The sequence below is a fragment of the Anomaloglossus baeobatrachus genome, chromosome 12 (assembly GCF_048569485.1).
Source record: "Anomaloglossus baeobatrachus isolate aAnoBae1 chromosome 12, aAnoBae1.hap1, whole genome shotgun sequence".
In the NCBI taxonomy this organism is placed as follows: Eukaryota; Metazoa; Chordata; class Amphibia; order Anura; family Aromobatidae; genus Anomaloglossus; species Anomaloglossus baeobatrachus.
In genome coordinates, this window is record NC_134364.1 from 121,210,248 (window position 1) to 121,238,120 (window position 27,873).

A 27,873-nucleotide genomic window follows, 5' to 3' on the forward strand; every position below is an offset into this window, starting at 1 on the left:
TCCCGTCGCTGCTGGTGCCCCCAAACTTTACGGTCAGTGAGGTCCTGGATGGTCCCCTCACTGTGCAGATTTTATCAGGTCTGCCTGGAGCATTTCCCTAACCTTGGGCTCTTTACCCCGTTGGTGCTATGGTTCCAGGAGTACTTCACCGTACTTCACCCACCGGCAACCACACGCCTGGGCCCTCAGGTCACCGTTACACACTCCCATCAGTGCGGTTACGTCCGTCTCCTCTCACCTCCACTTACTGACTGTCTGACCACTCCTCCCTGGTTGTCGTCTAGCGGACTGGATCGGTTCCACCCCTAAGTGGTCATCCATTGGGTCCAACCCTAGTGTTGCGAACCGGCGCCGCCATAGCCGCAAGCAGCCTGCTGCGGTTCCTGTTGCACCCCGGCTGCCGTTCTTGGCCGTGCCTCGGGTCGTCCAGTTGGCTGCTCCTTCCACCACGTCTAAGTGTGGAGAGGCGGCTAGTGCGCATTCGTGCGCCGATTTACCCCAGCCAGAGTCTAAGCCCGGTGTTTTGCCTAGTGAGCATGCTCAGCCTGATTGTGTTATGTCTGAGACTAAGTCCTCAGTTCAGGCTACTGAGCATGCTCCCACAATTAACCCTAACAGCCTCTTTGCACAGGACTTGGACTTCGTGCTGTGTCTAAGTTCTGGGATGTGCCTACTGAGCATGCTCAAACTGATAGTCTGCTTTCTGAGCCTGTTGCTCAGGCTACTGAGCATGCTCAGGCACTTAGTGCATCAGAGGCTAGGTCCGGTAAGGACCTCACTGAGCATGTCCGTGAGGTGGCAGGCCCTTATAGGGCAGAGGGTGTCAGATGTCCTGATGACGTGGCAACTCCGGACTGGCTCGCAGAGGCCCGCCCCTATGATCTGGCACCTCACCATTGGTCGTCAGACGATGACTGGTGAAGTGTTTGGGGAGTGGCTGCCATGAGGTCATCAATGACGTGGCGGTTCCGGATAGGTCGCATGTGACGACACTGATGACATGGCACTCTGCTATTGGACCTTGGTGGTTCCACCCTGGGTTTGGGGCGGACCCAGGTTATAAAAGGGGCTCGAGACAACATGGAGGTGCGCAGTCTTCATTTAGAGTTCTTGGTGGCATAAGCCTTGTTGGAAGCGGTAGGTAGGGCTAGGCGAATTGTGCCTGTCACGCCAAGATTCGTGGCTCAGCACATGAGGGTCAGGCGCCGTGCTTCCTTGCTACCGTTCCTGTTGTGCTAGAGCAGTCCAGTGGCGTTAACTGGGCTGCGGCTGCTGCGTCACCTGTTCAGTTGTGCCTCCTATGCACACGGACAGCATACCTGTTGCGTCACCTGTCTGAGAGTGCCCTCTACGCACACGGACAGTGTACCTGCTGCGCCACCTGTCCGGTTGTGCCCTCTACGCGCACAGACAGCGCACCCCAGAACCCCTGTGAAGTTAACAGGGTGTTCCTGGATTGGGTGTGTGAACCCTATTATCCTCCTCGGCTTTCCAGTCAAATGCTACTGGTGTGACTACCTGGTCTGACGTGTCCTTTACACACATGGCCAGTCGAGTGGTGGCCAGAAACGCTAATCGGAGGACCGCTCGGCCTGACGTGTCTTACACACGTGGCCGACAGGGCGCTGTCGCAGCGGTCTTCTCGGTCAACGCTAACTGGTTACCATCCGGCCTGACGTGTTGTTACACACGTGGTCGGAGTAGCGTCCGCTCCACCGAAACGCTAACTGGGTTGTCGTCCGGTCTGACGTGTCCCTACACACGTGACCGGTTCCTTGAGTTATCTCAGAGCCATCCAGCTCTATAGTCTCTGCCTAACCCACAGGGTGCCAGCAGCTCCATTGCCATCTGGAGCACGGTGGGCCCCGACTGGCGATTGGGATATATACCCCTGGTCCTAATCTGCCGGTACCCCCATAACACCTAGTCTGTCACCAGTCCTTGGGGAAGGGAAAAACAGGGATTATAATGTGTTTTGGTGTTACCGGCACTGGTCTTCTGGGTCCCTGGAGGTAGGCCCTGCATCTTAGACAGGATGCATTTCCCTGTAGCTCCTGATGGCTTCAGGGGCGCTACATCTCTAGGGATTTTTTTGACTTCTTAAAACCTTTTGATGGCCCTTTATGGCTCAGAAAAATGGCCGCAGGTGGCTGCCATTTTGGTGAACCGTGCGGAAGTGAATTACAAAAAAAAAAATCCACATTTCATTTTGACAAATGTGTAGTATTATAATCCTCTCTAATCTATTTTCTGATCTCTAGTGTATTCCTAATTTTTACAGTTCTGTACATTTCTATTGCATTAACCATGATACATACAAGTCTGGTAAACGGAACATTCCGAGAATCTACAGTATTCTCCATGATGAAACGTTGGATGAGCTTTTAAGAAACACTTTCATAAGTCATTTACACTTTGGGGCTCAGCTCTACCATAAAAACGCCGTGGCAGATATTACATTCTCCAAGTGAAAGGAAATATCAGTAAAGTTAATAATGTAAAACAAATGTCGCCGTTAGAGGTAAATGACTGCTACAATTTTATGTAAACTTCAAATACAAAAATCTGATTTTTAGTGGAAGGTCACAGCGAGTAAAAGGGAGTGTTCAGCATAATTTCAAGCTGTAAGATCACTAAGGTTCAAACTATTGAAAGTTGTGTAGAAGACTTTTCTCTGCCGATGACGGACAGCGGAGACAGCGAAATAACATGTAATTGCAAAGCTACCATTCACTGTTCACTTACAGTACAACACAATACAATGTGTCAGGCTCGGAAGACGCCGGAATCAAATGTTGATACATTGTTTCCCATCTACAATGAATTAACCTGCAGACATATAGAATGTAGTCCAGAAGAAAAAGATGACAAAAATATAAATATAAAAATATAACTGCGAGTGGAAGAAAAGCGATTCCGGCAGCTAAATAGGAAAGGCTTCTTTACAGTTAGAGCAGTCAGACTGTGGAATGCCGACCACAAGAGGTAGTAATGGCAGACACTATAGCAGCTTTTATATCAGGGCTGGATGATTTCCTCAGTACACATAACATTGTTGGTTATAAGTGACTTAGTGGCCAAATGTAGAACTGGTGGAGGAAGGATGAACTAGATGGACCTAGGTCTTTTTTCAACCTAAGTAACTATGTAACTATAATCCCAGTTCTGCTGTGAGGCAATGGTGCGATAAGCCTCTGCCAGGCTCCCGTTCAGGAGTCCCACTAACAAATGTATCCAGCCAGAGTGGGGAACCTCCATCACGGCAAACTGCTGCTCAAAGTCCTTGAAGAACCCTTCCACATATCCAGAAGCCTCATCAAATGGCTTGAAGTCCACCCGGGTGATCCATAAAGGCTCGCAGATCCCTGAGTTTACACTCCAACTCACATTACTCCCTCTGTCGGACTCTGTTGCATCTTGTCTCCTCTGTGCTCGGTGAGCAGCCTCCTCCTTATACTCCTGAGATACACCTGAGCCCAGAACTGCCATCTCTTCTTCGAACCACACCAACCACTGGCTTTTTGGGGCAGGGATCCCTATCTCCAGCATTTGTCCATTGGACATCTGGGAGGAGGTGGACCGGCTCACATCCACCAGTAGATCAATTACGGCTTCTTTACTCAGTCCCTGGCAGCTCAGGCCCAGATCTCTGGCTCTCTCCTTTAGACTGGAAGCGGTCCAGTTTCTCTACTCAATCTGTGGGTTGATCTCCATTGGGCTTTGCTCTGTTGATCCCACTGCTGCCACCAGTTGTGACGGGGTCCTTCTCCCATATCACACAATCAACAGAGCGAGAGATGGATGAGCAATCCAAACAACATTTATTCCAAGCAAATCAAACGGTCCATAACATAATTCACAATACAAAGGGTAAAAATAGTCCAGAAACACGAATATAGTCCAGTAAAGTCCCGCAGACTTAGGAACAGAAACACTACAGGGGGTGATTACCTACAAACAATAAAATGTACACACAAGCAATACAGAGAATGGACAGTGAACCACGCTTAAAATACGAACCTACACAACATGATACACAACCCCCAATATTCCCCAATTACACTGTGTAATAGTCGTGTCAGACCGTACAGGGACATGCTCGGATCATACCACATCTTTTGGGCAGAGGAGAAAGCAAAAAGGTTTCCAAACAATACAGCATGGGATCATACCTAATTCTTTCTGTGAGGTAAAACATTTGCCTGCCTGTTTTTAAACAGGCTTCATGTCGCTGAAAAAAATCATGCTGTCCTATCTGTCTCTGGTTTGCTCCCTCCCTTGGCCAATGTGGTATAATCAGACCATGTCCCTGTAGAGTCAGACACGGCCATTACACAGTACACAGCAGGGACACATATATAAGATAATCTCAGCACAGGAACATTTTTTTTTTAACATATTCAATTGTAGAACTTATTACTATTCTATAATGTACTTTGTTTGTGGGAAATCCTCCTTTAAGGCCACATAACAATACTGTCAAGTAGAAATCCTTTTTGGGCAAGTAGTAATACTTTTACGGTCTTCACATCCTTTTGATCTTATTACTAAGAATTGTGAAGGTAGCCTGGGCTATAGGTTGTAAATTTCTCCCTTGACAGAATGACTCAGATAAATGAAAGAAAAGAGAGTAAAGCATTTTATTTCTACACCATTATCTACTATCAAGACAACCATTAGTGAGGCCGGTGCTTGTGAATCTGCTTGTCGTAACAAGACTAGACAATATTTACATAATGAACATGAGTCAATTTGATAGATAGGTATAAATATTTATGCCCGAATAATCGCTGATTACATGTATGGATGTTATAGAAAGACAGAACACCAGGTAATTCATTCTAATCAGTGTCATTTACGATGCCAGCGACTGCAACCTTATTACATCGGCTAGATACAAAATATACGCTATGTACATGTTAATTCTTGATGAGAATGAATGATGTTCGCTGTGATATACTCTAGCTGTAGTCATGTGATCCCCAGAAAAGCAATATACAATGTATCCATCCATATCCTGTCCACCGCCATTAACTTGAGAACGGCGGCAGCTATAGGCATAGAAGTGGTGTCTAGGTATAGTAAAGTAGTCATGCGCTACGCAATGAAACCACCTATAGCGCCACCTGGTGGAAAACAACGGTGGTAGCATTTTTATCTCGAAAGCGGAACGAGATAGAGAAAAAAAGTGAATTGTAGGGCATCATCAATTCAATGCGAATTGCCACCTTGCATACATAAATGCTATGATATGAAACCCATGACCCCCCCAAAACATTGAATGCTGGTCACGCATTTGTTGCTCATTTAACTTTTATGCTCAAAGTGGCCCCCGTCAGCTGCAATGCACATCTGGCCTCTGCACAGCATACTGTATCTTGCTGCAATGCACATCTGGCCTCTGCACAGCATACTGTATCTTGCTGCAATGCACATCTGGCCTCTGCACAGCATACTGTATCTTGCTGCACGTTGTGCAATATGGTAGGTGACACGTTTGCACAAGCATCTGTGATATGTCGTTGAAGGTCCTGCAATGTTGGTTGAGGGGTCGCATACACCTGCTGTTTGATGTGACCTCACAGAAAGAAGTCCAATGGGGTCAGGTCAAGTGAGCGGAGGCCACTCCACACAGCCACCATACCCAATGACTTGTAGGAAGGTCTCCATGAGGTATCGCTTCACGTCCGCAGCCTTGTGAGTGTTACACGTTCTAATCCTAGCATTTCTGTATGCAAGGTGTCGATTCGTATTGAATTGATGATGCCCTACAATTTTTTAATTCCCTTTTTTCTCTTTCTCGTTCCGTTTTCAAGATAAAAATGCTAACTCCATTGTTTTCCACCAGGTGGTGCTATAGGTGGTTTTATTGCGTAGCGCATGGCTACTTTACTATACCTAGACACCACTTCTCTGCCTATAGCTGGCGCCGTTCTCAAGTTAATGGCGGTGGACAGGATATGAGTGGACACACTGTATAACATATCAAAACTAAGATTCAAATCATTGGGGGAGGGGGCAGCAGATGGGATTTCCACCCTTTCAAGACCAATTTAGCTCCAGTTTTCTTGTTAGTGGAAGGAGATTTGTGAAGTAGCCTATAAGCCAAGAACTGACCTGCTAGTCAAAAAATAAATGGGGATCCCAGATAACAGGCCCTCCATATTTAATTGTTTAACTTATGAAAAGTCTGTATGTGACAATGTAACCTTTGTCATATATGTAGATGCCATCCTGATAAGGGTCCAATTACATGATTCTGAGGGATGTTTACAATCGTGCAATTTTAACTGTCGATCAACCAAGAATGAGCATTTGGCAAAATAATTATCCATCTCGGCAGCGCATTGTTCTGTGTAAACAGGTCCTGTGCCGCCGAGCACAATGACACTGAAGAATCTATTACAGATCAGTTGGTTCACATCTGAAGCTGGATTGGATTGTAAGCAGCCAGGTATTAAACAAACACTAAACACAAACAATAGGAAACAGCAGCACTCTGTAATCGCCAAGACATACAGTATGCAAACATAGAATATATGAAATGTAAACTGCATTAATGATATATAAACTATACTTAGAATAATGAAGTTTTTTTCTCAAAAATTGGCCACGTCTAGTGTGCCCATCAACCGCGACAAGGTGACCTTTCTTTGATGGGACCCTATGCTAGTGTCATGCTTTTCCTGGACTAAAAGTCTACAAATATATGGGCTTTTAGGATCTGGCATTAATTAAAACCACCCTGTGGCTGATGGGTGTCACGATTCCTCTGTGCGGAGCATCATGCACACAGGTGATGCTCTGCTGCACTACAGAGCCGGCAGTGACATTATTCCTCTGTGCAGAGCATCTTGCAGACAGGTGATGCTCTGCCACGCTTTCCTGAACTGCAGAGCCAGCAGTAACATGTTTCCTCTGTGCAGAGCATCTTGCATTTGGAGATGCTCTGCTGTGTTTCTCTGAGCACTAGCTGACAGGTTGTTTGACAGCACATGATTCCATGCAGGTTTTGGGAGGTGCTGATTACTCAGGTGTTCCACCTTCCTGGTAATTGCTCTTTTTCATTACTGAGTATGCACTCCCAGAACCTTGCCAGTTGTACTCTCTGGTTCTGCAGTTGTGCTCTTGGCTTGTGTTTTGTGCTTATGTTCTAATCTCAGTTTCTTGAAGCCGGATCGTTATTTGACTTTCCTCTCTGCCCGCTCCTTGTTTTTGTCGTGAGCACCTGTCTTTGGACCTTGGACCACCTCCTGACCATGTCTCTGTCTGTTCCCTGAATCTATACATACTATCCTGGAATTCCGACCCTTGGCCTGTGACTTGACTATGCCTCTGCTTACTCCCTGTGTCCTAACTTGTTCTGTTACCTGACTCTGGCTTGTCTGACTACCCTTCCGTCTATACTGACCGTAAAAAGTGACTAGTATCACAATAGGTAAAGAGCACAGTCAGGATAGGCTGTCTACACCTCCAATATATGCTGCAAGAAAAAAAACTGCATCTCCAAATAAAATATAGCAGGTGCAACACTCTGTACGCACACAAGAATTGGCCTATTTTTGAGCTAAAAGTGCATTAACGCGGTTGATGGTCATACTAGAATTGGCCAATTTTTGCCCAAAGAATATTCATTTTTCTAAGTATATTTTTTTATAGCATCAATGCAGTTTACATTTCATATTTTGAGTTTCGTGTAAAGGCCCCGTCACACATGCAGCGATATTGCTAGTGTGCGTACCCGCCCCCGTCCTTTTTGCGTCACTGGAAAATCACTGCCCGTGGCGCACAATATCGTTCGGAGCCATCACATGGACTTACCTGCCTAGTGACGTCGCTGTGGCCGGCGAACCGCCTCCTTTCTAAGGGGGCGGTTCGTGCGGCAGCACAGTGGCGTCACTAAGCGGACGCTCTATAGAAGTCCAGTGATGCACCTTATACTTCTGGCTTGGAGCAGGCAGCTCAGCCTGGGCACTCTAAAGCTACCAGGGATTCCAGGGTCTGTGGCGAGTGCAGGACACACCCGCAGCCCATTCCACATTCCATCCACGGGATTGGAAGGACCCTGACCAGAAAGGACATACAATCGTAACACCGGCGGTAATCTCCGAATTATCTGGGATCGGCTGGGGCCCATCACGACAGAGACTGGCACACTAAGGGTGACAACTGGACAGAGTAAAAACCTTGAACCGCAACTACTGAGTCAGCCCTTGATTGCTGGCCACAGCGCCCCGTGCTCTGGTGCCAACGACCACTATTGTCCCCATCATCCTCCTTGGGACCTGGCTTTACCTATGGGGAGCTGAACCATCCCAGCTGCAACACTATCCACCCCATAGGACAGCACCTGCAGGTGGCGTCACGAGACAACTACTCCCAACATCCTTAAACCCTTCATCCTCATCATCCCACTATCCCACCATCCTTCTCCACTTCCCCTTTTGTGGACACCTCAGGGTCACGAAATCGGGCAGGGCCACCTGTGATATCCCCTGACCCTCACTGGCCCGGTGACGAGTATTCCCCAAGACCCCATGGGGTGCTCCACAGACACAGCCAAATGAGATTTAATGTTGATAAATGTAAAGTAATGCACCTAGGACGGAGTAATCCTATAACTGCGTATACTTTAAATGGAAGTTAACTCGGGACTACAGAACAGGAGAAGGACTTGGGTATTCTCATTACAAATAAGCTGAGCAGCAGCACTCAATGTCAAGCAGCAGCTGCTAAAGCAAACAAGATTTTTGTAACGCCTGCCTGGATCAACAGACTCAGATGGGATGTAATGGACAGATTAGAGGGAAGCCACTCACCAAGCAGGACCCCCAGAACCCTGAAACCCTTTAACCCCTATACAGGGATTTGGAATTACACAGGGCCCTGGAGATCACTACCTGTGGAAGGCTGCAGTCCGATGAGAGTAGTCGTCAGACAGGGTCAAACCAGGAATAGCAGAACAGGGACAGAATCGGCAGGCAAGGACGTAATCAGAAAACGGAGCAGAGGTCAAATCTGGATCGGGCAGCGAGGTACAGAAACAGTAGGCAGAAGGGTAGTCAGAAAACACGCAAAAGTCAGCACACAGGAATCACATAACAGAATAGGGCGGACCAGGAGCCAGGAAATCAGAACTATATCTGCCAGAGGTCAGCAGACAGGAGGGGAAATAAGAAGGGTGTGGTGTCTTCCCATTGGCTGTAGCTGAACCCTGGCAACTTCAGCTGGAAGACACACGCCACCCACAGTCAGCCAGCGGTACTGCAGATCCCAAGATAACCCAGCCCAGTGGATGATCGGAGCCTGCGCCCACCGGTGCCGCTGGCATCGACTCCTCTCCCATCACCAGCACCATCCACGGCAGGAACACGGTGTCACCTGGTGATCGGAGCAGAAGTCGCTAGAGCGGACTGGTGGTGACGTAACAATTTTAGGGTAAATAAATGCTTAAAATGGTTTAGCATTTGTGACTTTATGATGTAAATTAACTGAAAAATGTGTTTAAAAAAATGAGAAAACTTACTGTATGAGCAGCCGTACACCTCGATCCTCAGTCCAATTCTCCCACTCGGATTCCACTCCAGAGGAATAAATCGAAGAAATCTGGCTTTAATGGAATGTTGGAACTTGTGATTGACCACACCATCAGCGTCTGTGTTTCCTGGAAACTCCTGTTAATACAATGTAACAAGAAAGAAAACAACTTAGTATACAGGATTGTATCATAAATATTTACAGCAATAAAGCAAAGTAAAGACCAGGTTGAGATTCTACTGATAAAGATGTCACTGGTCTTACTGAAAAACAGACATGAAAATGATTAGTGAAAAAAATGAATAAAACCCCAACAATATTCCACTATATCTGTCTCCTCATTTACAATGACCTTTACTAACGTCCTGATGTGTTTTAAAATCCATTCAGGCAAGAAAGTGCATTATTTATAGAGAGACCTCTGCCACACCGGACAGTCACTGCAGCAACACACACCTTCCTGGGGTAAGCGGTGAGGAAAGTGGACGGGATTGATTGGACAAATACCCCTTTGAATTCTAAATGTCACTCCCATCATGCTGCACAAGAAGGCGAGGATTCAGATTCCATTAATCCCACGGCAAGGATATAACTACCGTAATAAGACAAGCGTCTCTGACCAAGAATAGAATTAGTATAATACTATACAAGCATATATATATATCTATATATATATATATATATATATATATATAGATATATACATACACTAGCTGTACTATCCGGCTTCGCCGGGGTTAATAACTGCTGTTAACAAAATAGAATGTATTAACATTCCCGGGATAGAATGTATAAATAGAATGTATTAACGCCCGGGATAGTAACTGTCTCTGTTTCTCTCCAATTCTCTGTCTTCCCCTCTGTATATAACTCTCTGTCTCTCTCTCTATCTCTTTGTTTATCTCTGACTGTCTCTGTCTCTTTCTCCGTCTGTCTATCGATCTCTTTCCTTGTCTGTCTATCTATCTCTGTCACTTCCCCTGTCTGTCTCTTTCCCTGTCTGTCTCTTTCTCTCTCTTTCTCTGTCTGTCTCTTTCGCTCTCTTTCCCTGTCTGTCTCTTTGTCTGTGTCTGTCTCTTTACCTGTCTCTCTCTTTCCCTGTCTGTCTCTTTCCCTGTCAGTCTGTCTCTTTGTGTCTGTCTTTTTGTGCCTGTCTCTTACCCTGTCTATGTCTGTTTCTTACCCTGTCTGTGTCTGCCTCTTTCCCTGTCTGTGTCTGTCTCTTTCCCTGTCAGTCTGTCTCTTTGTCTGTGTCTGTCTCTTTGTGTCTGTCTCTTACCCTGTATGTGTCTGCCTCTTTCCCTGTCTGTGTCTGTCTCTTTCCCTGGCTGCATTGTGACACGCCAACATTCCATATAAGGGTGTGGCTGCGCATTCTTCTGAAGTTCTGGCTGCACTGTGGCTCCCAGTTCCATTCGCTTTAATGGAGGCAGGTTTTTGGTGAATAACTGTAAAGAGCGGGGTTAAAATTTCCCCTCAAAACATAGCCTATGACGCTCTCGGGGTCCAGAAGTGTGAGTGTGCAAAATTTTTTGTCTGTAGCTGCGACGGTGCAGATGCCAATCCCGGACATACACACATACATACATTCAGCTTTATATATTAGATTATACTGCCCCAATAAACTAGATTATACCTACAATTATATGTTCAAAAATATAACTATAAACAATACTGCTCCCTATGTATGGCACAAATATATAAATAGTATAATACTGACTCCATATGTACTAGAAAATAACTATTATAACACTGGAAAAAAAGGAAAGAAGTCCAGCTCAGCGATCAGCCGATTGCTGTTAGATATAAATGTCCTGCGCACGGAATGGTCTGGCCATCAAGTAGAAAGTTAGAAAGAAAAAATTCCAGCGCTGTCCAATAAAAACACATGAACTTTTGAAAAAAAAAAAATGGCACTCACCAGTTCTTGCTGTGCAGAAGATCCTTTATTCAAATGTGGTGGATACATACGTGGGACTGGCGGGGAGGGAGAGGACCACCCGACACGTCAGACGACGGCCATTTAAGTGCGAAACGGCCGTCGTCTGACGTGTCGGGTGGTCCTCTCCCTGCTCACCAGCCCCACGTGTGTGACCACCACATTTGAATAAAGAATCTTCTGCACAGCAAGAACTAGTGAGTGCCATTTTTCCTTCAAAAGTTCATGTGAATATATTCTTTTCTAAAATGAGCACCCCAGAGCAGCACAGATGTTGGCCAGTCTGCTACGGACACTGATTTTTGTCTGCTTGCTACGGACACTGAGTTTATAGTAGGAGAACACGTGTGCGAAGCAGTGCCCCAGATTCTACTCTAACTTTTTGAAGTTTACTGTCCAATAAAAATACTCCACTTTATTAGAAAATCTTAAAATCCAGCATAACAGATCATGATATAGATCTCAGTGAGAACTACGGGTTTCGACGCTAGGATCTTAGTCATGTTCTGCTGTAATACACTTGGTCGGTTTCCTATTAAAGATCCAACCGCCTCACCCTATCAGCATCCCCTGTGTCATTAGTCATAGCAAAAAGCTGTACTTAATAAAGCCAGAAGTGAAAACTACAACGTACTTTACTAAGAAAAAATAAGCTTCTACACAGCTCTATATACAGAACAATAAAAATATGAGCATCAAGATATGAAAAAGGATTTTCTGTGCAGTAATTGTTTTATAATATAAAAAACGTGAAACATTTGGAAAATCTTACAGACCTGCTGATAAAAAGATAAGATTCTAATCTTACCTAATAATGAACAGTTTTTTTAAAAAATAAATAAATAAGCAACACCTAGAAGTGATGATTTTTGCTTTTGATGATTTTACCTACCAAAGAATGTAACAAAAGTGATGATCAATGAAAACTGCAGCTTGTTACACAAATATCATGGCAAAGTGATAGAAAGATGGAAGAGAATTTGAATTCTCGGAACATGGTCGCACAATTTTGTTTTGATAACCGTATCCTTTAAAAAATAAATAATACTTTGACATCGCCATAGGCTCATCACTGTTCCAAAATATAAAGTTAACTCTTAAGGCAGCTTTCACACTACGTTTTTTTAACATGCGTCATGAACGTTTTTTTGCTGTAAAAGCGGATCCTGCGGATGCAAATGCATGTGTTGTTTTGCAGGATCCTGTCCCTTTAAGTTTATGGGTGGGCATTGGAGTCATGTGATCGGGAGTCAGTGGAACTGAACGTGCCAGACTGGGAGCCGGCATCTGACAGCTGTGGAGGCTCGTAACCAAGGTAAACATCGGGTAACTTGCTTGGATACCTGATATTTACCTTGATTACGAGCATCCGCAGCTGCTAGGAGCCGGCTGCCTGCTCCCTGCACACGTAACCAACGTAAACATCGGGTAACAAAGAAAAGTGCTTTGCTTGGTTACCCGATATTTACCTTGGTTACGAGTGTCTGCAGCTCTCAGGCAGGGGAGAGAGGGGAGAGGGAGAGGGAGGGAGGGGGAGAGAGATAGAGAGGGAGGGGGAGAGAGGGAGGGGGAGAGAGACAGAGAGGGAGGGGGAGAGAGAGACTGATCACGCGAGGCTGGTTTCTGGGCATGCTCAGTAGAGCAAGCAGGATCCTGTCTATCAGCATGCCAGCGTTCACATGCGTTTGCGTGCAGTATAGTCAGGATCCAGCAATTTGCAGTATTTGGATGCAGCTCAAAAACGCTACAAGTAGCGTTTTTGAAAAATGTTAAAAACCTGCAAGTCGCTGGATCCTCACTATAACGCACGCAAACGCATGTGAACGCATGTTGACGCGAGTCCATTGCAAATGCATTGAAATGAAAACGCATTTGCACTGGATCCGTTTTTGTGTTAAAAAAAACGTTCAGGACGCATGTTAAAAAAACGTAGTGTGAAAGCCGCCTAAGTCGTGCAGCACACTTTTGTTTATAGACCTTTTTAGCTAAAGGGTCTATAGAAGTTAGGCAATACGTTATGTACACCCCAAATACACTTACAAATAAAAGCTAAAAAACAACAGCTGCTGACATATTTATATCAAATAAATATTGAAAAATATATTGCACTCCTGGAGCATGACAATAAAAACATACAAAATTTACTTTGATGCAAAGGGTTTAAAGGGATCTGTTGAGAACCCCCCCACCTCCCTTCACACCAAAAACCATTAATATGATTGTGCAGCCCTTTCAAATATAAGGCAGTCAGTACCCTTTGTCCTCAGGGTGATGCTCAGCCACAATACATTGAGTCCAGTCTGGAAGTGCATTGGATGCACTTACAGCTTCTCGGTCTTCACCCAATAACCAAAGTAGCAGCACCCTCCCTGAGCTGATTGACATCCTGTTTGCTATGGATCACAGCCAGTGACCTGTCATTCAGCCAGGGAAGGCAGCTGCTAGTTTAGGAATAAAGATGGACCGGAGAAGCTGTAATTGCATCCAATGCACTTCAAGACTGAACTTCAACACTCAATTTATTGTGGCTAGAGCAGCACCCTGGGGACAAAGGGTACTGACTGCCTTATATTTTAAAGGGCTGCACAAGCATATTAATGGTTTTTGTTGTGATGGAAGGTGGGGGGGGGGAGTTTCTAATCGGATCCCTTTAAACCCTTTCCATCAAAGTAAATTTTTCCCTTGATCACAAACCTTTTTTTATTGTTTATGTTTTTATTGTTATGCTCCATAAGTTCAATATATTCTTGCTGCTTTGTGGTCATAAAGGGATCAATTGGCTTTTTGTGATGACTGTCACACGGTGGCGCTAGACACTACTAGTATGCAGTAAATTGAGAGGTAGTCAGACAGGCCAAGATCATAAACCAAGAGGGCATGACAGTACACGTGGGGCAGACAGAGATGAGTTTGAGGTACAAGCCGAAGGTCAGGGTTCCAGGAGAGTACATACAAGATACAGGGAGCAGGCGAGGACATGGTCAGGAGGAACTCCGAGGTCAGAAGCCAGGAAATCACAACAGAAACAGGGGAGGACGGGAAGAGACAGGTAAACAGCAGTCTGGAGTCAAGAGACCAAGATCTGAACACTGAGCATCACTGGAGCCAACAGCACAACTGTAATCCGGAGGTACAACTGGCAGCGTCCTGAGCTAACACACCCTCTAAAGAAGCAGAGCAATCACCGGGAACAAGAAGCATCTGCGAGAACATCTCCCAGGACCAGCGTGAAACCCTGTGCTTGTGAAACAACCCGCAGAGCATTCATCCTGCAAAACACTCTGCACCATAGACAACATATATCGGCTCTGCAGGAGAGCACGGCAGAACAATACAGAATGTTCTGCACACTGGAATTGTGACACTTATCTTTTAAAAGGTCACATAGTAATATAAATGGATTGGGTTTGGTAATAATCACTCTCTTTAGTAACCCCAAGTACCAAGATTTGCAGGGTTATGAATTGTTTCTATTACACATTTGTTTTATTTGCGCTTTCTTATGGGTATTTTTGTTTAAGGTGGACATTTTAACTCTAATCTTTAGAAAATCCTTTTATCAGGTACGAAGCCCCAGAGGCAGATTTGGGATTTCAAAACTATTCGAGTTGTTCCATCTCACTCTACTCGGCCTGAACAGTAACTTTTGGTTGATAACTTTTCTCATAACAATAAAGGATATATACTTTTTATTGATTATCTTTTATAACATGGTGCAAGATGTTCTAAAGCTCTGTACTAAAATATATTAGGTCAAACTGATTTTAGGTTAGCTGGCGGTAAAGGGAAGAAATGATGTGCCAAAATATCACCCTTATATAAAGAACAGACAAGCTCCATACAAACGCCCATCTAGAGCGGAAAGCAAAGCTGGCCGGCGGACTGGGAAGCAGCACATCCCGAACCATGAAGTGCTATTAAAGTTTCATATCTAGAGTTTTTGTTTACTTGTTTTACTTAAGCCCGCTTTACACACTACAATATATCTAACGTTGTGTCGGCGGGGTCACGTCGTAAATGACGCATATCCGGCATCGTAAGTTATATTGTAGCATGTGACAGCTACGTGCGATTGCGATTGAACGAAAATCCGTTCATCGCATACACGTCGTTCAATTGCTAAAAATTGAACGTCCGGTTGTTCAATGTTCCCGAGGCAGGACACATCGCAGTGTGTGACACCCCGGGAACGATGAACAGATCTTACCTGCATCCTGCGGCTCCCGCCGGCAATGCAGAAGGAAGAAGGTGGGCGGGATGTTCACGTCCCGCTCATCTCCGCCCCTCCGCTTCTATTGGCCGGCTGCCGTGTGACGTCGATGTGACGCCAAACGTCCCTCCCACTCCAGGAAGTGGATGTTCGCTGCCCACAGCGAGGTCGTATGGAAGGGTAAGTACGTGTGACGGCAAATAATCTTTTGTGCAACACGTTCAACAAATTGATGGGGGCGGGTCACATCGCATATGATATCATATGCAAAATTGTAAAGGGTAAAGCAGGCTTATCTTATATAGCGCCATTACATTCCACAGAGTGAGAGAGGAGCATTGCAGCTATAAGGCTCCTCACTGAAGCCAGATTGGTTTGTCAGTCTCCGCAAGGAGAAGAGTTTTCCCCTTACACCCCACTATAGCTTCTCATACAGCAAGATCAGATCTCATACTTTGCACTGATGAGGGACAACCATCTCGAAACACCGTGTCTGCAAATTTAGATTCTGATCTGGTATAAATCCTAAGGGGTACTTTGCACGCTGTGACATCGCTAGCCAATTGTAGCGATGCCGAGCGCGATAGTCCCCGCCCCCGTCGCAGATGCAATATCTTGTGATAGCTGCCATAGCAAACATTATCGCTACGGCAGCTTCACACGCACTTACCTGCCCTGCGACGCCGCTCTGGCCGGCGACCCGCCTCCTTCCTAAGGGGGCGGGTCGTGCGGTGTCACAGCGACGTCACACGGCAGGCGGTTAATAGAAGCGGAGGGGCGGAGATGAGCGGGACGTAAACATCCCGCCCCCTCCTTCCTTCCTCATTGCAGGCAGGACACAAGTAAGGAGATGTTCCTCGCTCCTGTGGCTTCATACACAGCAATGTGTGCTGCCGCAGGAACGAGGAACAACATCGTACCTGTCACTGCAGCGAAATTATGGAAATGACCGACACTACACAGATCACCGATTTTCGACGCTTTTGCGATCGTTTATCGGTGCTTCTAGGCTTTACACGTTGCGGCGGATGTGCGTCACTTTCTATTTGACCCCGACGAGATCGCAGTAGCGATGTCGCAACGTGCAAAGTACCCCTAAGTCACTAAGTCATATGAAAAGGCTTGTTAAAGGGCCACTTTTGACTTTTAGGTTTGCTACTTCCAATAGGTGGCGCTAGAGTTCATCTCCTTCCTCCCTGAAGAGACAATTAGAATATTCCACAGAGCTTAACGGACATTACCTTTGCTGTCCCCATCGGGGCTCACAATAGAAGTTTGGTAGAACTTCTCTATCAGTTTGTCTTTGGAATGTGGTAGCAAACTCAAGAACCTAGAGGAAATCTACGCAGCCATGGGGAGAACATACAAACTTCATCAGCATCTTAGAAAGTCTCTCTCACTTCCCAGAATGTCAATTTGTATATCAGCTCAGGGCTTCTCATGAATACACAGTATGTATCAGTAGAAGCAGTTTGGTCACTGATCTGAGCATTGGAGACCTATTGGCACGCCACTGGCCAATACAGTCATCTGACTTAATTCATAAATATATACAGGGTATGAATATGTAGCGCCTCACGGGGTCTTAGAGTACTCGTCACCGGGCCAGTGGTTTCTTGGGGTTGCTGTGACTGGACTAGCTTGACCCGGCTCTGTGGCCCTGTCGGCTATATAAAAAAAAAAAACAACAGGTGTCCAGTGTAAATGGGGATGAAAAGAGGGTGATGGGTCTCTGGGAAGCATGTTGCTGGTTGCAATGGCGACTGGGTCTCGGCCTCCTCCACTTCAGACCCTACCTGCAACTGTTCCTCTCCCAGGGCAGTGTTGGAAGGAAATGGGAGATGCTTCGCTGCGCCACCCGTGGTGCTCGGCCAGGGATTAGCCGCCGCAGCAGAGTCTCTCTCTCTCTGGGGTAGACTCTGGGGTAGACTCTCTGGGGTGGGTGGAGCCAGGATGGTATCACTCCCCACGGGTGGAGCGGGATTACCCCGGGAGCTTGGTGAGGACAGGGCGGCAGTCCGCAGGAGTGCCGGAGCGCAGGGTGGTGGCATTTACTCACACAGTCACTGGGTGTGGGTTCCAGGTGCTTTAATTCACTGGTAAGCTGGAATCGCGCCCCCAGGTGCTGGTTCTTACCGTCAGAAACTCCGGTCGATCCTGGGCAGGTCAGAGGTCTGGTCCGGTCTGGAAATCAGTGGGCTCTCTCTTCCGTGCACTACTCTGGACTTGGTGGGTCTCTGTAGCCTGAAATGTTTAGGGTCCCCTCCTGGTCTTTCAGCCTTGGCCCATATGCAGGGAGCTTGAACCTTGTCTGGGTTGGACCTCTGTCTCTGGTCCCTGGGTTCTCCCTTTGCTGCTGTGCTCCGGGCTCTTAGGTTGGTGAGGGACCGTGGAGATACCCTCACCGGGCAGAGTTATCAGATGAGCCTGAAACGTCTGTCTGACCTAGGGTTCTGCACCCCACCATGCTCACTCCTCTGAGTACTGCCTGTACTCTCCCAGCGACTGTACTCCTTTAGCCCATGATTACTGGTACCGGGTCCCGTCCCTCCAGGTGTTGCTAGCCCCGGTCTGGCTGGCTCCCCTCTGCAGGAGACTCCTGCAGTAGTCGGTTCTGTTCTGCCTCTCCAAGGGGTGCCTGACAGGTGACCTCTCAAGGAGCTGTTCCACAGCGTGTCTGCTCTGTCTCTGTCTGACTGGAACTGACTTCTACTTCCTGTATGCTTTGTAACTTACTCCTACTCCAGCCCCCCCACCTTTGCAAGGATCCAGATCATTGTTATGGTGACCTGGGTCTGCTAGGAACTGGCTGAGTCACTTCCTGGCTGTGTTTGGACAAGCTATATGATGAGCTATACTCTTTCCTAGTGACTGCTTCTCCCTGACCCTGGTTCTCCAGGTCAAGTGGATCTGGGGAGCCCCTAGGCTGCCTGGCATCCAGTTACCCACAATGGACCCAGCATGTTAAGGTGGCGCCCATAATGACCCAAACCTGAACCCAGTCCCCATTGGGGAGGACATCCCTGCTGTATGGTGATGTGTGTAAACTTACCGGGTTGACCTCTTCCTGCCTGGGAAGGATATAATGATATACCCTGTAGCGACCAGTCTCAGGGGCGCTACACATACATACGGGATATGCAAAGAAGTCAAAACTGCTGAGCCTGTCACCAACACAATGCATTGTGGTGCCCCAGAGTGACAGGCCTGCAAGAGGTTGAAGGGATCTATTCACCAGTTTACCAAAGGCCACACTGATCTTAAACCCAGTCACCTGGATATTATTAAAAGACAGCACAGCATTTGATCCCTCTGTAGAGGCTCTTCCATTATAAAATCAGTCTTCTGATCTACTTCTTCCTTCTCCTGGGACTATAATAAGCATAAACTTTAAAGCAGTGCACTTCCTCCCTAAAGTGATATACAATTAAAGAGAGAGTATCACCACTATATTTAAGAGCATGGCATTATTCTTATTATCTTACACTATTAAACCCCTGGCTTCCTAAATTTAGCTGCCACTAATAAGTTTGCTGTCATGAGCCATGCCTGGCTCTGCCATCCCTGAGCCGATGCATGTATCCTCCCTCTGGGTTTTAGGTCTCTGGGGAGGGGCATGTTCATTCTGGCCTCGTTCCGGGGGTCACGCCACTATATCTTGGTGCTGCTACGCCGCCTGTAATATTTCTGGCTCTGCTTCGTGCACTGTTTCTGTGAAAAGTTCTCTGTTTCTTGTCCTGCTACATGGTACTGTTCATCCTGACCTCCATCCCTCTTGCCTGACCTAACTTCCGTCCCTCCTGTCCAACCTGACCTGACCTCCATTTCCCTGGCTTGTCCTGATCTTCGTCCCTTCTTCCCGACCTGTCCGCTGCACCTCCCAGTCCTCTGAACTCTGGTCCTGTTCCGTGTCCTCTCCTCCCTCTCCTGTGCTTACTTGCTCTCCCGTTATCCAATCTCGGCTCTGTTTTTTTCCTTTGGCTTGTTTTCTCCTCTGTACAGGTGTGACATCTCAGCATAGACCCTGACTGATCACTATCCCTGCTTTTGTGTTAGTGATGTGATGCCCCTGCGGTAAACCAGGTGTCACAAAAAGGTAACAACTCTGTAACAGCCCGAATCCTGTGTATCTGTACCAGTCCACACACACACCAGCTCACTAGGGCATTTGCACAGCTCACATACGGGATGGGAGACTCCCTCAGTACCAGGTGATAGGGCTGGACACTGTAGATAACAGGCAGCCAACTGGGGGGGAGGGAGAGTCCTAAACCGGTGGGAGGAGCAAGTGACTAACAGAGGAGAGTGAAAGCGAAACAGTGAGTTGAGTCTAGGACAGGAGTCTGTGAGGAGAGTCTGACACGAGCAGCATATAGTGGAGAAGACCGCACGGTGTGTGTGAGGAGAAAAGAGCTGTTATGGAACAGTACAACCTGACAGCAGCTGACCAAAGCTTGGGTGGTGAGACCGGCCACTAAAAGGAGGAACTCAGGGGAAGCGAGTGGATGAGTTTCTAGGACAAGAGGAACCCCAGGGACAAGACGCCAAGCACTTCACTGAAGTTCAGCACGCAAGGGGTGCAGATCTCCCAGGACAATACAGAATTTAAGCATCCTGTTAGTTCTACAGGCAGGTGGACTTTCATGGTGCATCAGCCAAACACAAAGGGTCTGAGGCTAAGCGACAAAGAGGGAGCCGGAGAAAACCCCTTAAATAGCTCACGTCGCCAATGTTAGGACGGGACACCAGGAGGCCCTCCAGAAGCTCCAGGCTAGTGAGGGCTTCCAAAGAAGTAAACCTGTTCAACTGCACTCAGTGACTGGACTCCCTTTCTTTTATTTTATCTTTATTTTCCCTTTCTTTTATCTTTATTTTCTTTTGCTCCACCGAGCCTCCCCCAGGGATACAGAGACCCAAATCCGAGGGGCTCGGGCCGAACTGCTCTGGGGCACCAAAGCTCGGCGGAGCTGGCGTAGTCAGACTATCCCTTTTAATTTAACCCCTTTTTATTGCGCACCATGGAACCAGGCCAGGCCATAACTGCACAACCACTGGCTCGACAACGGATGCATAGGGAATGGATCGAGCTACTCCAATCCCTTGGGGTCCCGTGCGGGTGCCGCAGTGACCTCTAGTGGCCTTCTGTCTACTGCAATCAGGAGCTCATTTCCTACCTGAGTCTCTGCACCCCCTAGTGATAGCTTGACATTTTTTGTCTTGTTTCTCTGCCATTGCCAAGCTTGTCTTATTCCTAGCTCTGACCTCGGTCTGTTTTTTTGAATATTTTGCTGCTTGATGATTCTGTTCTTCTTTGTAACCTACTGATATTGACTCGGCTTTCTGACCATTCTCCTGCCAGCCTGCTCCACCGGCCAGCATCCACACAGTAGATGGAGTATCTAGCACAAAGCCTGTCATTGCAAGCACTATATAGATTTGTAAGCCTACCATGCACAGAGCGTCATGACAGTATCATGGAAGAAAGCACCCATACCCCCCACCACCAGCCAATCCAGACTGATTTTCCAATATTTTATTCAATTCATTGCCATATTTGTCTCAAGACTCATGTCTTGAGAAGTTTATTTACAACAAGTTTTAATTTTATAAGTGTTTTAATGCACGTTTCCACCTTCCATGGATCACAAAGTTTCTTTGATGCTCATATTTGTTTCTGTAATGTTATAATGATGACTACTCGCAGTATTAAATCTATAAAGACAGAATCCTTTAATTTCAATGGGTTAATTTACCAAGCACGGTAAAGTTATGTCCTTATTAAAGAATAATCCAGATAAAATGCTGTTCAATGAAACCCACTTCTAGAATGATCACCCAACCTAATCAATCTAACTCTACATTTCTTAAATGGTTTCATAGATATCACACTACTGTACACAAAGAACTTTGTATATTCATCTTTCTGGATATTGTACCTTACACAAAAATCACGGGCAGCCCACAATTTTATGGAAAACCATCACAAATGTTTAATATTATAATTGGAACATATCTAATAAAAAATAAACTCAATATTCTCCGTCTACACAAACACCCAACAAAATATGAATCAAATAGACACAATTTCAATAGTATAATTTTAAAACTTAATATTTTTATTCAAATTTTTTTTTTTTTAAACATGATAACAAAGCCAATATATTGAAAAGTTAATTCTCATAAATACATGTGTAATAAACATCAATAAATAACCATAGATCTCAACAGTATTAATGATACATATTAAATACACAGTACAAGAATAAATAGAATATATAAAAGTGCCTATAACAATCTCAATTAAATAGTGGTAAAAATTGCTTTACTAAAACAATCTATTAAGTGGTCTATACTGCTATACAATATCACCTGTAATGGCACACACCCCTGAAGAAGGTGACGAAACGCGCGTCGGAGGCGGGAGGCAGACACACAAGCCAGGAGATTATTGTTTAAGTAAGTGCACGGTATTAAGTGAGCATTACTGCAATATCTTATAGTGGTGAAAACGTATATACTTTGAAGTAAGTTGCTAACATCAATAATGTATTATATTAGGCCAAGTTGGAGCTTAATACAGGTGATATTGTATAGCAGTATAGATCACTTAATAGATTGTTTTAGTAAAGCAATTTTTACCACTATTTAATTGAGATTGTTACAGGCACTTTTATATATTCTATTTATTCTTGTACTGTGTATTTAATATGTATCATTAATACTGTTGAGATCTATGGTTATTTATTGATGTTTATTACACATGTAATTATGAGAATTAATTTTTCAATACATTGGCTTTGTTTGTCTGCTTCCATACTGGTGGTATTGTCCTTTTTTATCATGTTTTTTTAAAAAAATGTTTTGAATAAAAATATTAAGTTTTAAAATTATACTATTGAAATGGTGTCTATTTGATTCATATTTTTTTGGGGTCTTTGTGTAGACAGAGAATATTGAATCTATTTTTGATTAAAGAACTATTATGACAGCGTTATGAGAGATTTTTGATTATATAATTGGAACATATACACAGCCCAGATTACCGAGAAAATAGACGATAATGATATTTACTGTTAGCTTCAAAATTTAGATTCAATAATCTATGAGTTTTTCGACTTCAATACAGTCAAGGTCATATTAAACTTTTCTACAGATAATTGAAAAAGTGATGGAAAGTATGTGTTTGGTAAGGATAGCCAATACAGTTATTATGCCTCGAATTAAAGTCAAACAGCAGGGTCAGCCTTGACTATTCAAACACTCAAGTTGTTTTCTTTGGACATACTCAGAAGTGAAACATATATAACTTTGGATCCATTTTTAGGGACCCCTAACACAATAGGTAGCTGCTGGCCAATTGTTTAGCCTGAAGCTATTTCTCTTGACTCCTCTATTGTCCTCACCAGCCAAAGAGTACACGCTCAGGAGAGTAGAGAGGACCCTAGGACCATTAGACTGTTGATTAACATCACTGATGTATATAGGGGCCTTTAGACTCCTCTCAGGAGAAATCAGCTAGATTTTTCCAAGATAGCCATAAGATAAAGTGAGATTTTGAAGAGTTGGATTTTACTGATGTGTGGTGGTTGAAAAACCAGGAAAGTCCGATTCCATTGTACATTTGTGATGACAGTGATTAAATAGGATTTATTTATAACTATCCACATGTTAACTAAAGCCTTGAAATATATTACAGGACATATTACATTCCATGTCCATGTCCATGTCCCAAGACCATGTCCCAAGATATAGAAATGACCTCAAAGCTACTGTATTTAGAACCCACTTGGCTGTCTAAGGACTCTTTCACACATTCCTGAAAAACACACGCGCTTTGCATGGACCCTGCTGAAGGTGTGTATGGCCATCCATGTGCTGTGATTTTGGCACACGTGTGTTCTCTGTGTGCTATCTGTGGTAGCACACGGAGAGCAGGAACTTTTTACCCAACTGTACCCAGTGCTGCAGTCTCCAGTGCTGCTACTTCTGGGTCCGTGGTGCAGTGAATATTTATGAGCATAATGAGTGGGCCCAGAAGCAAGTGACAGCAGTGCTGAAGACAGCGCTCAGTAAGTATAGAAAATCATTTTATTTCAAAGACACGTGTTTTCTCCGGTACATGTCTCACTGATGTCACATGGATCACATCAGTGTGTAGTCCATGTGACACCTGTGCTGCCGGAGAAAAATGGATTTGTCTCCGTGTAGAACACATGGACACAAGTGTGTGCCACATGGACACATGTCCATGAGAAAACACAGATGTGTGCGCAGACCCATTGATTTTATGTCGATGTCTCCGGTATGTATGAAAATGGACATCATACGGACGGGAATCATGAATATATGCAGGGGGTCTAAATTAAACTTTACTAAATAGTGAATATATGATATCTTCATTCATTTCAGAAACTGCATCTCCTACAATTCCTCTTACTGTGTTGCGATGGGGTGTGTGACTGAGCAGGCAGAGACAGTAGGCCATTGAATAATCCAAAGAAACGTTATTGGGATCGGGAGAAGATACCACCAAACATCAATATAGTTCCTTGGAGTCTGCAACAAAAGAACAGGGTCCGGGGGCGCCACCTGATAATACGACGCCAAGGAAAATGCAACAACAGTCCTTAGATGAGTTCCTTAAATCCAGCAGCGTGGCCGAGACAACACAATCCTACTTGGCAGCCTTCAATGTCCAATAGTCCATACATGGGCACTCGGACCTGTCCGCAGCAACAGATCCTAGCCCGTCACCAGACACAGTATCAACTAACTTCCCATACGTATGGCTGATTCCTTCACCTCTCCCTAACTCAGTCCCCTGCAGAGGGGAACAATATACACACAACCCCCACAGATACAGGACAATGAATACTGCTGGAGGCCTGATTACATCATTCTCGCTGGCTGGGGAAACACACTGTTACATGCATTTTTTTTAACTTATAGTCATAAGCATTGACTTGAAAACAGTGTAATAAGAAAATATACTAATTTTTTTTAACCCAATAGCAGCGCTAGAGAATATTCACAAATGTAGTGCTCAAGTTGATCTGAAATCTCAAAGAAAGAAATGGAGGAACCAATAAAATATCAATTTCTCTAAAGCGTAAACTAAAATTCTAAGCACATGAAGACGGAGGTAGTAAACTAATGCCTGCCCTACTAAAGAAGAAGAAAGAACACACTTTTTAACCTCCATAAAAAAAACCTGATAGTTTCCTGCTACGCCCTAAGCCAAGACTAAGATACAATCCATGGCATCAATAAAATACAATAAGAAGATAACTTTCTATTTTCACTACACCTGCCCTCACTTTGAACAAATAATTCCTATAATTCCCACTGGAAAATGTTTGTACGCTGATGGATTCAATCTAACTTATTATAAGAAAGTTTATACCATTCTAGAGCCATATTTGTTAACCCTGTTTAATGCACTATGGTAAGGTGATGACACCCCTAGGCAAGCCTTAGGGGAAGACATATTAAACAATGCGAGAGCTGTATAGCAGCTACCATCCCTTCTCACTGCTAAAGAAAATGTAAAATTATGTCTAGGAGAATCAGTCCTCTCTTTCTTTGGTAGCCCTGAATTTTGGGACCCCCATTTTTGCGATAGGTGGTGGTTTCAGCTTTCAGACCTCCACTGACAAAACATTTATCAGTAGAAATGAGTAAACCCGACCTGTAAAGTTCGAAGTTTGTACCAAGAACTGGCTGTCTGGGGGCTCGAACAGGATCCCTGCTGTCGTCACCGGCGGGCTAAAACCCTGCCCCGGTCCACTTTAGGTCTGCCGTGCAAAATTTCGTGATTGCAAATGTGACAGTGCGGATTCCTTTAGAGGACATACATGTGTAGCGCCCTGGAAAACCAGGTAGTTGCACATGTAGGCCCCCGCATAACACCAATCCAACGAAGGGTTAAATCTGCTGACCTGAAACCCTTGTCACCCCCCTCAGGGAAGGATGGACACACCAGTGGGCGGTACCAAGCGGTAAGGAAATGCCCATCTAGGGGTCTGGAGAGCCCGGGGCGGGAAATCAGATAAGTTTGAGTTGAAGTTTGGAGTGGAGGTGCAAGCTGACAGGTGCTAGGGTCGGAGTCTTGACACCTAGGCTAGGTGGCAGACGGTAGCCAGAGTCTGCAGTAGACGGGAAGATAGCTGCGGAGATCCGAGGTGGACCGGGACAGGGTTGGAGCCCGCCGGTACCGACACCGGAAAACCGACCCGGAAACCGTGTGCAGAGAGGGGGTACTTGGACCCTGAAGCCAGGACTGGCACCGACAGCCTAGCTAATTAACCAATTGAGGGCAGGATTTTAGGTCCTGTCACAACCTAGGTCCTAAAAAGTAGACAACCACCCACAGAGAGGGATAGGGCCACCGCCAGGGCCCGTAGATCCAAAGGGTCAGCGTCAGACGGGCATGGCTCCCAACCAAAGGACCGGGAGCGGACTCCCGTGTTTCACACCGGGAAGTCCTACTTACAAAACACTGAGTGCAGAGGAGAGAGACTTTGGCTACCAACCCGGGTGTGGGATCAGATACACCCGTCTGCGGCAGCCGGCCACCATCACCTTGGTTTACCACAGGACTCGTGTGCTTTATTCGAACGTGAGTAACATCCCCGGCCTGGCCGGGTGCGCCGACCCCTGCACTCACCATCCCCAGCATAGAGACATTTGGTCCCGGGACATCCATCCCTACCCACGGAGGGGTTAACGTCCAGCTGCCAGCCCAACGTCCCCGGGAGCCCAGCAATGGCAGCGGTGGTGCTACATCTCACCACACACCGTGGGTGGGGTCACAGACATTCTACAACCAATCCCGTATAAATATGTCCTCTTTCATTCGGAGTCTCCGCGCGACCCCCGGGTCCGGAGGACCTTTCGAGCCATACCGTAGATCCGGATCTGAGCAGCACCGGCTGCTGGCATGCGAGCGGCACACCCTGAAACTTGGCATCACGAACAGGATTCTTACCCATCCACTTACACGGTGGAAGTGCGCTTCGTTCTGGACTGTCAGCAGTGCTACGCTGCAAAGTTTTTGAAAACTGCCATCTTTGCCGCCATTTTTGGACACGAAAAAACAGCAACCCAGCGTCTTCATCCCCGAGAAAGGGCGCGAAGCTGAAGCCCCGCCCCCTGGGAACACGGTCGGAAGGAAAACCCTGAGGCCAAAATCGAAACCTGCAAGCCGCATCAGAGGACTGCTCCCGAAAAACCAAGGGTAGCAGCAGGAAGATGTCCGCCCCAAATGTCGTCGTGGACGGGGTAGCACCCGCCATCGAAGTTGCGGCGCACACGAGCAAAGCGGCAGGTGAAGATGCAGCGGCCCCCATTCAGGTCGCAGGAGTGGTGGAGCCTGCGGACCCAGCAGTGATGGTGTCGGCTCCGGCAGTCTGCCCGGCCATGGCGGGGATGACACCCCGCCCAGAGGGCCCTGTGGCCGTGGAATCGGAGGAAACGGACGAGAGTAGCTCCGGCACCCACAAACCGACCGCTGAGTACATTCCACGAACCGGTGGAAACGGATACCGGATGGCTTTATCGTCCCGGACATACAGTTAGGTCCAGAAATATTTGGACAGTGACACAAGTTTTGTTATTTTAGCTGTTTACAAAAACATGTTCAGAAATACAATTATATATATAATATGGGCTGAAAGTGCACACTCCCAGCTGCAATATGAGAGTTTTCACATCCAAATCGGAGAAAGGGTTTAGGAATCATAGCTCTGTAATGCATAGCCTCCTCTTTTTCAAGGGACCAAAAGTAATTGGACAAGGGACTCTAAGGGCTGCAATTAACTCTGAAGGCGTCTCCCTCGTTAACCTGTAATCAATGAAGTAGTTAAAAGGTCTGGGGTTGATTACAGGTGTGTGGTTTTGCATTTGGAAGCTGTTGCTGTGACCAGACAACATGCGGTCTAAGGAACTCTCAATTGAGGTGAAGCAGAACATCCTGAGGCTGAAAAAAAAGAAAAAATCCATCACAGAGATAGCAGACATGCTTGGAGTAGCAAAATCAACAGTCGGGTACATTCTGAGAAAAAAGGAATTGACTGGTGAGCTTGGGAACTCAAAAAGGCCTGGGCGTCCACGGATGACAACAGTGGTGGATGATCGCCGCATACTTTCTTTGGTGAAGAAGAACCCGTTCACAACATCAACTGAAGTC

The 27,873-nt window shown here is 45.9% G+C and overlaps 1 protein-coding gene across 2 annotated transcripts in view; it reads right to left on the reverse strand.

Annotated features, from left to right (window-relative positions):
* LOC142257877 (contactin-associated protein-like 5) overlaps window positions 1-27,873 on the reverse strand; it is a 512,033-nt gene that overhangs the window by 260,210 nt on the left and 223,950 nt on the right. For both annotated transcript variants that reach the window (XR_012727671.1, XM_075330145.1), the window contains exon 4: window positions 9,527-9,674. Coding sequence is in view for 1 of the 2 variants with exons in the window: in XM_075330145.1 (XP_075186260.1) it covers window positions 9,527-9,674 (148 nt within the window). In the remaining variant the exon portion in view is untranslated. The remainder of the gene's footprint in view (window positions 1-9,526; window positions 9,675-27,873) is intronic.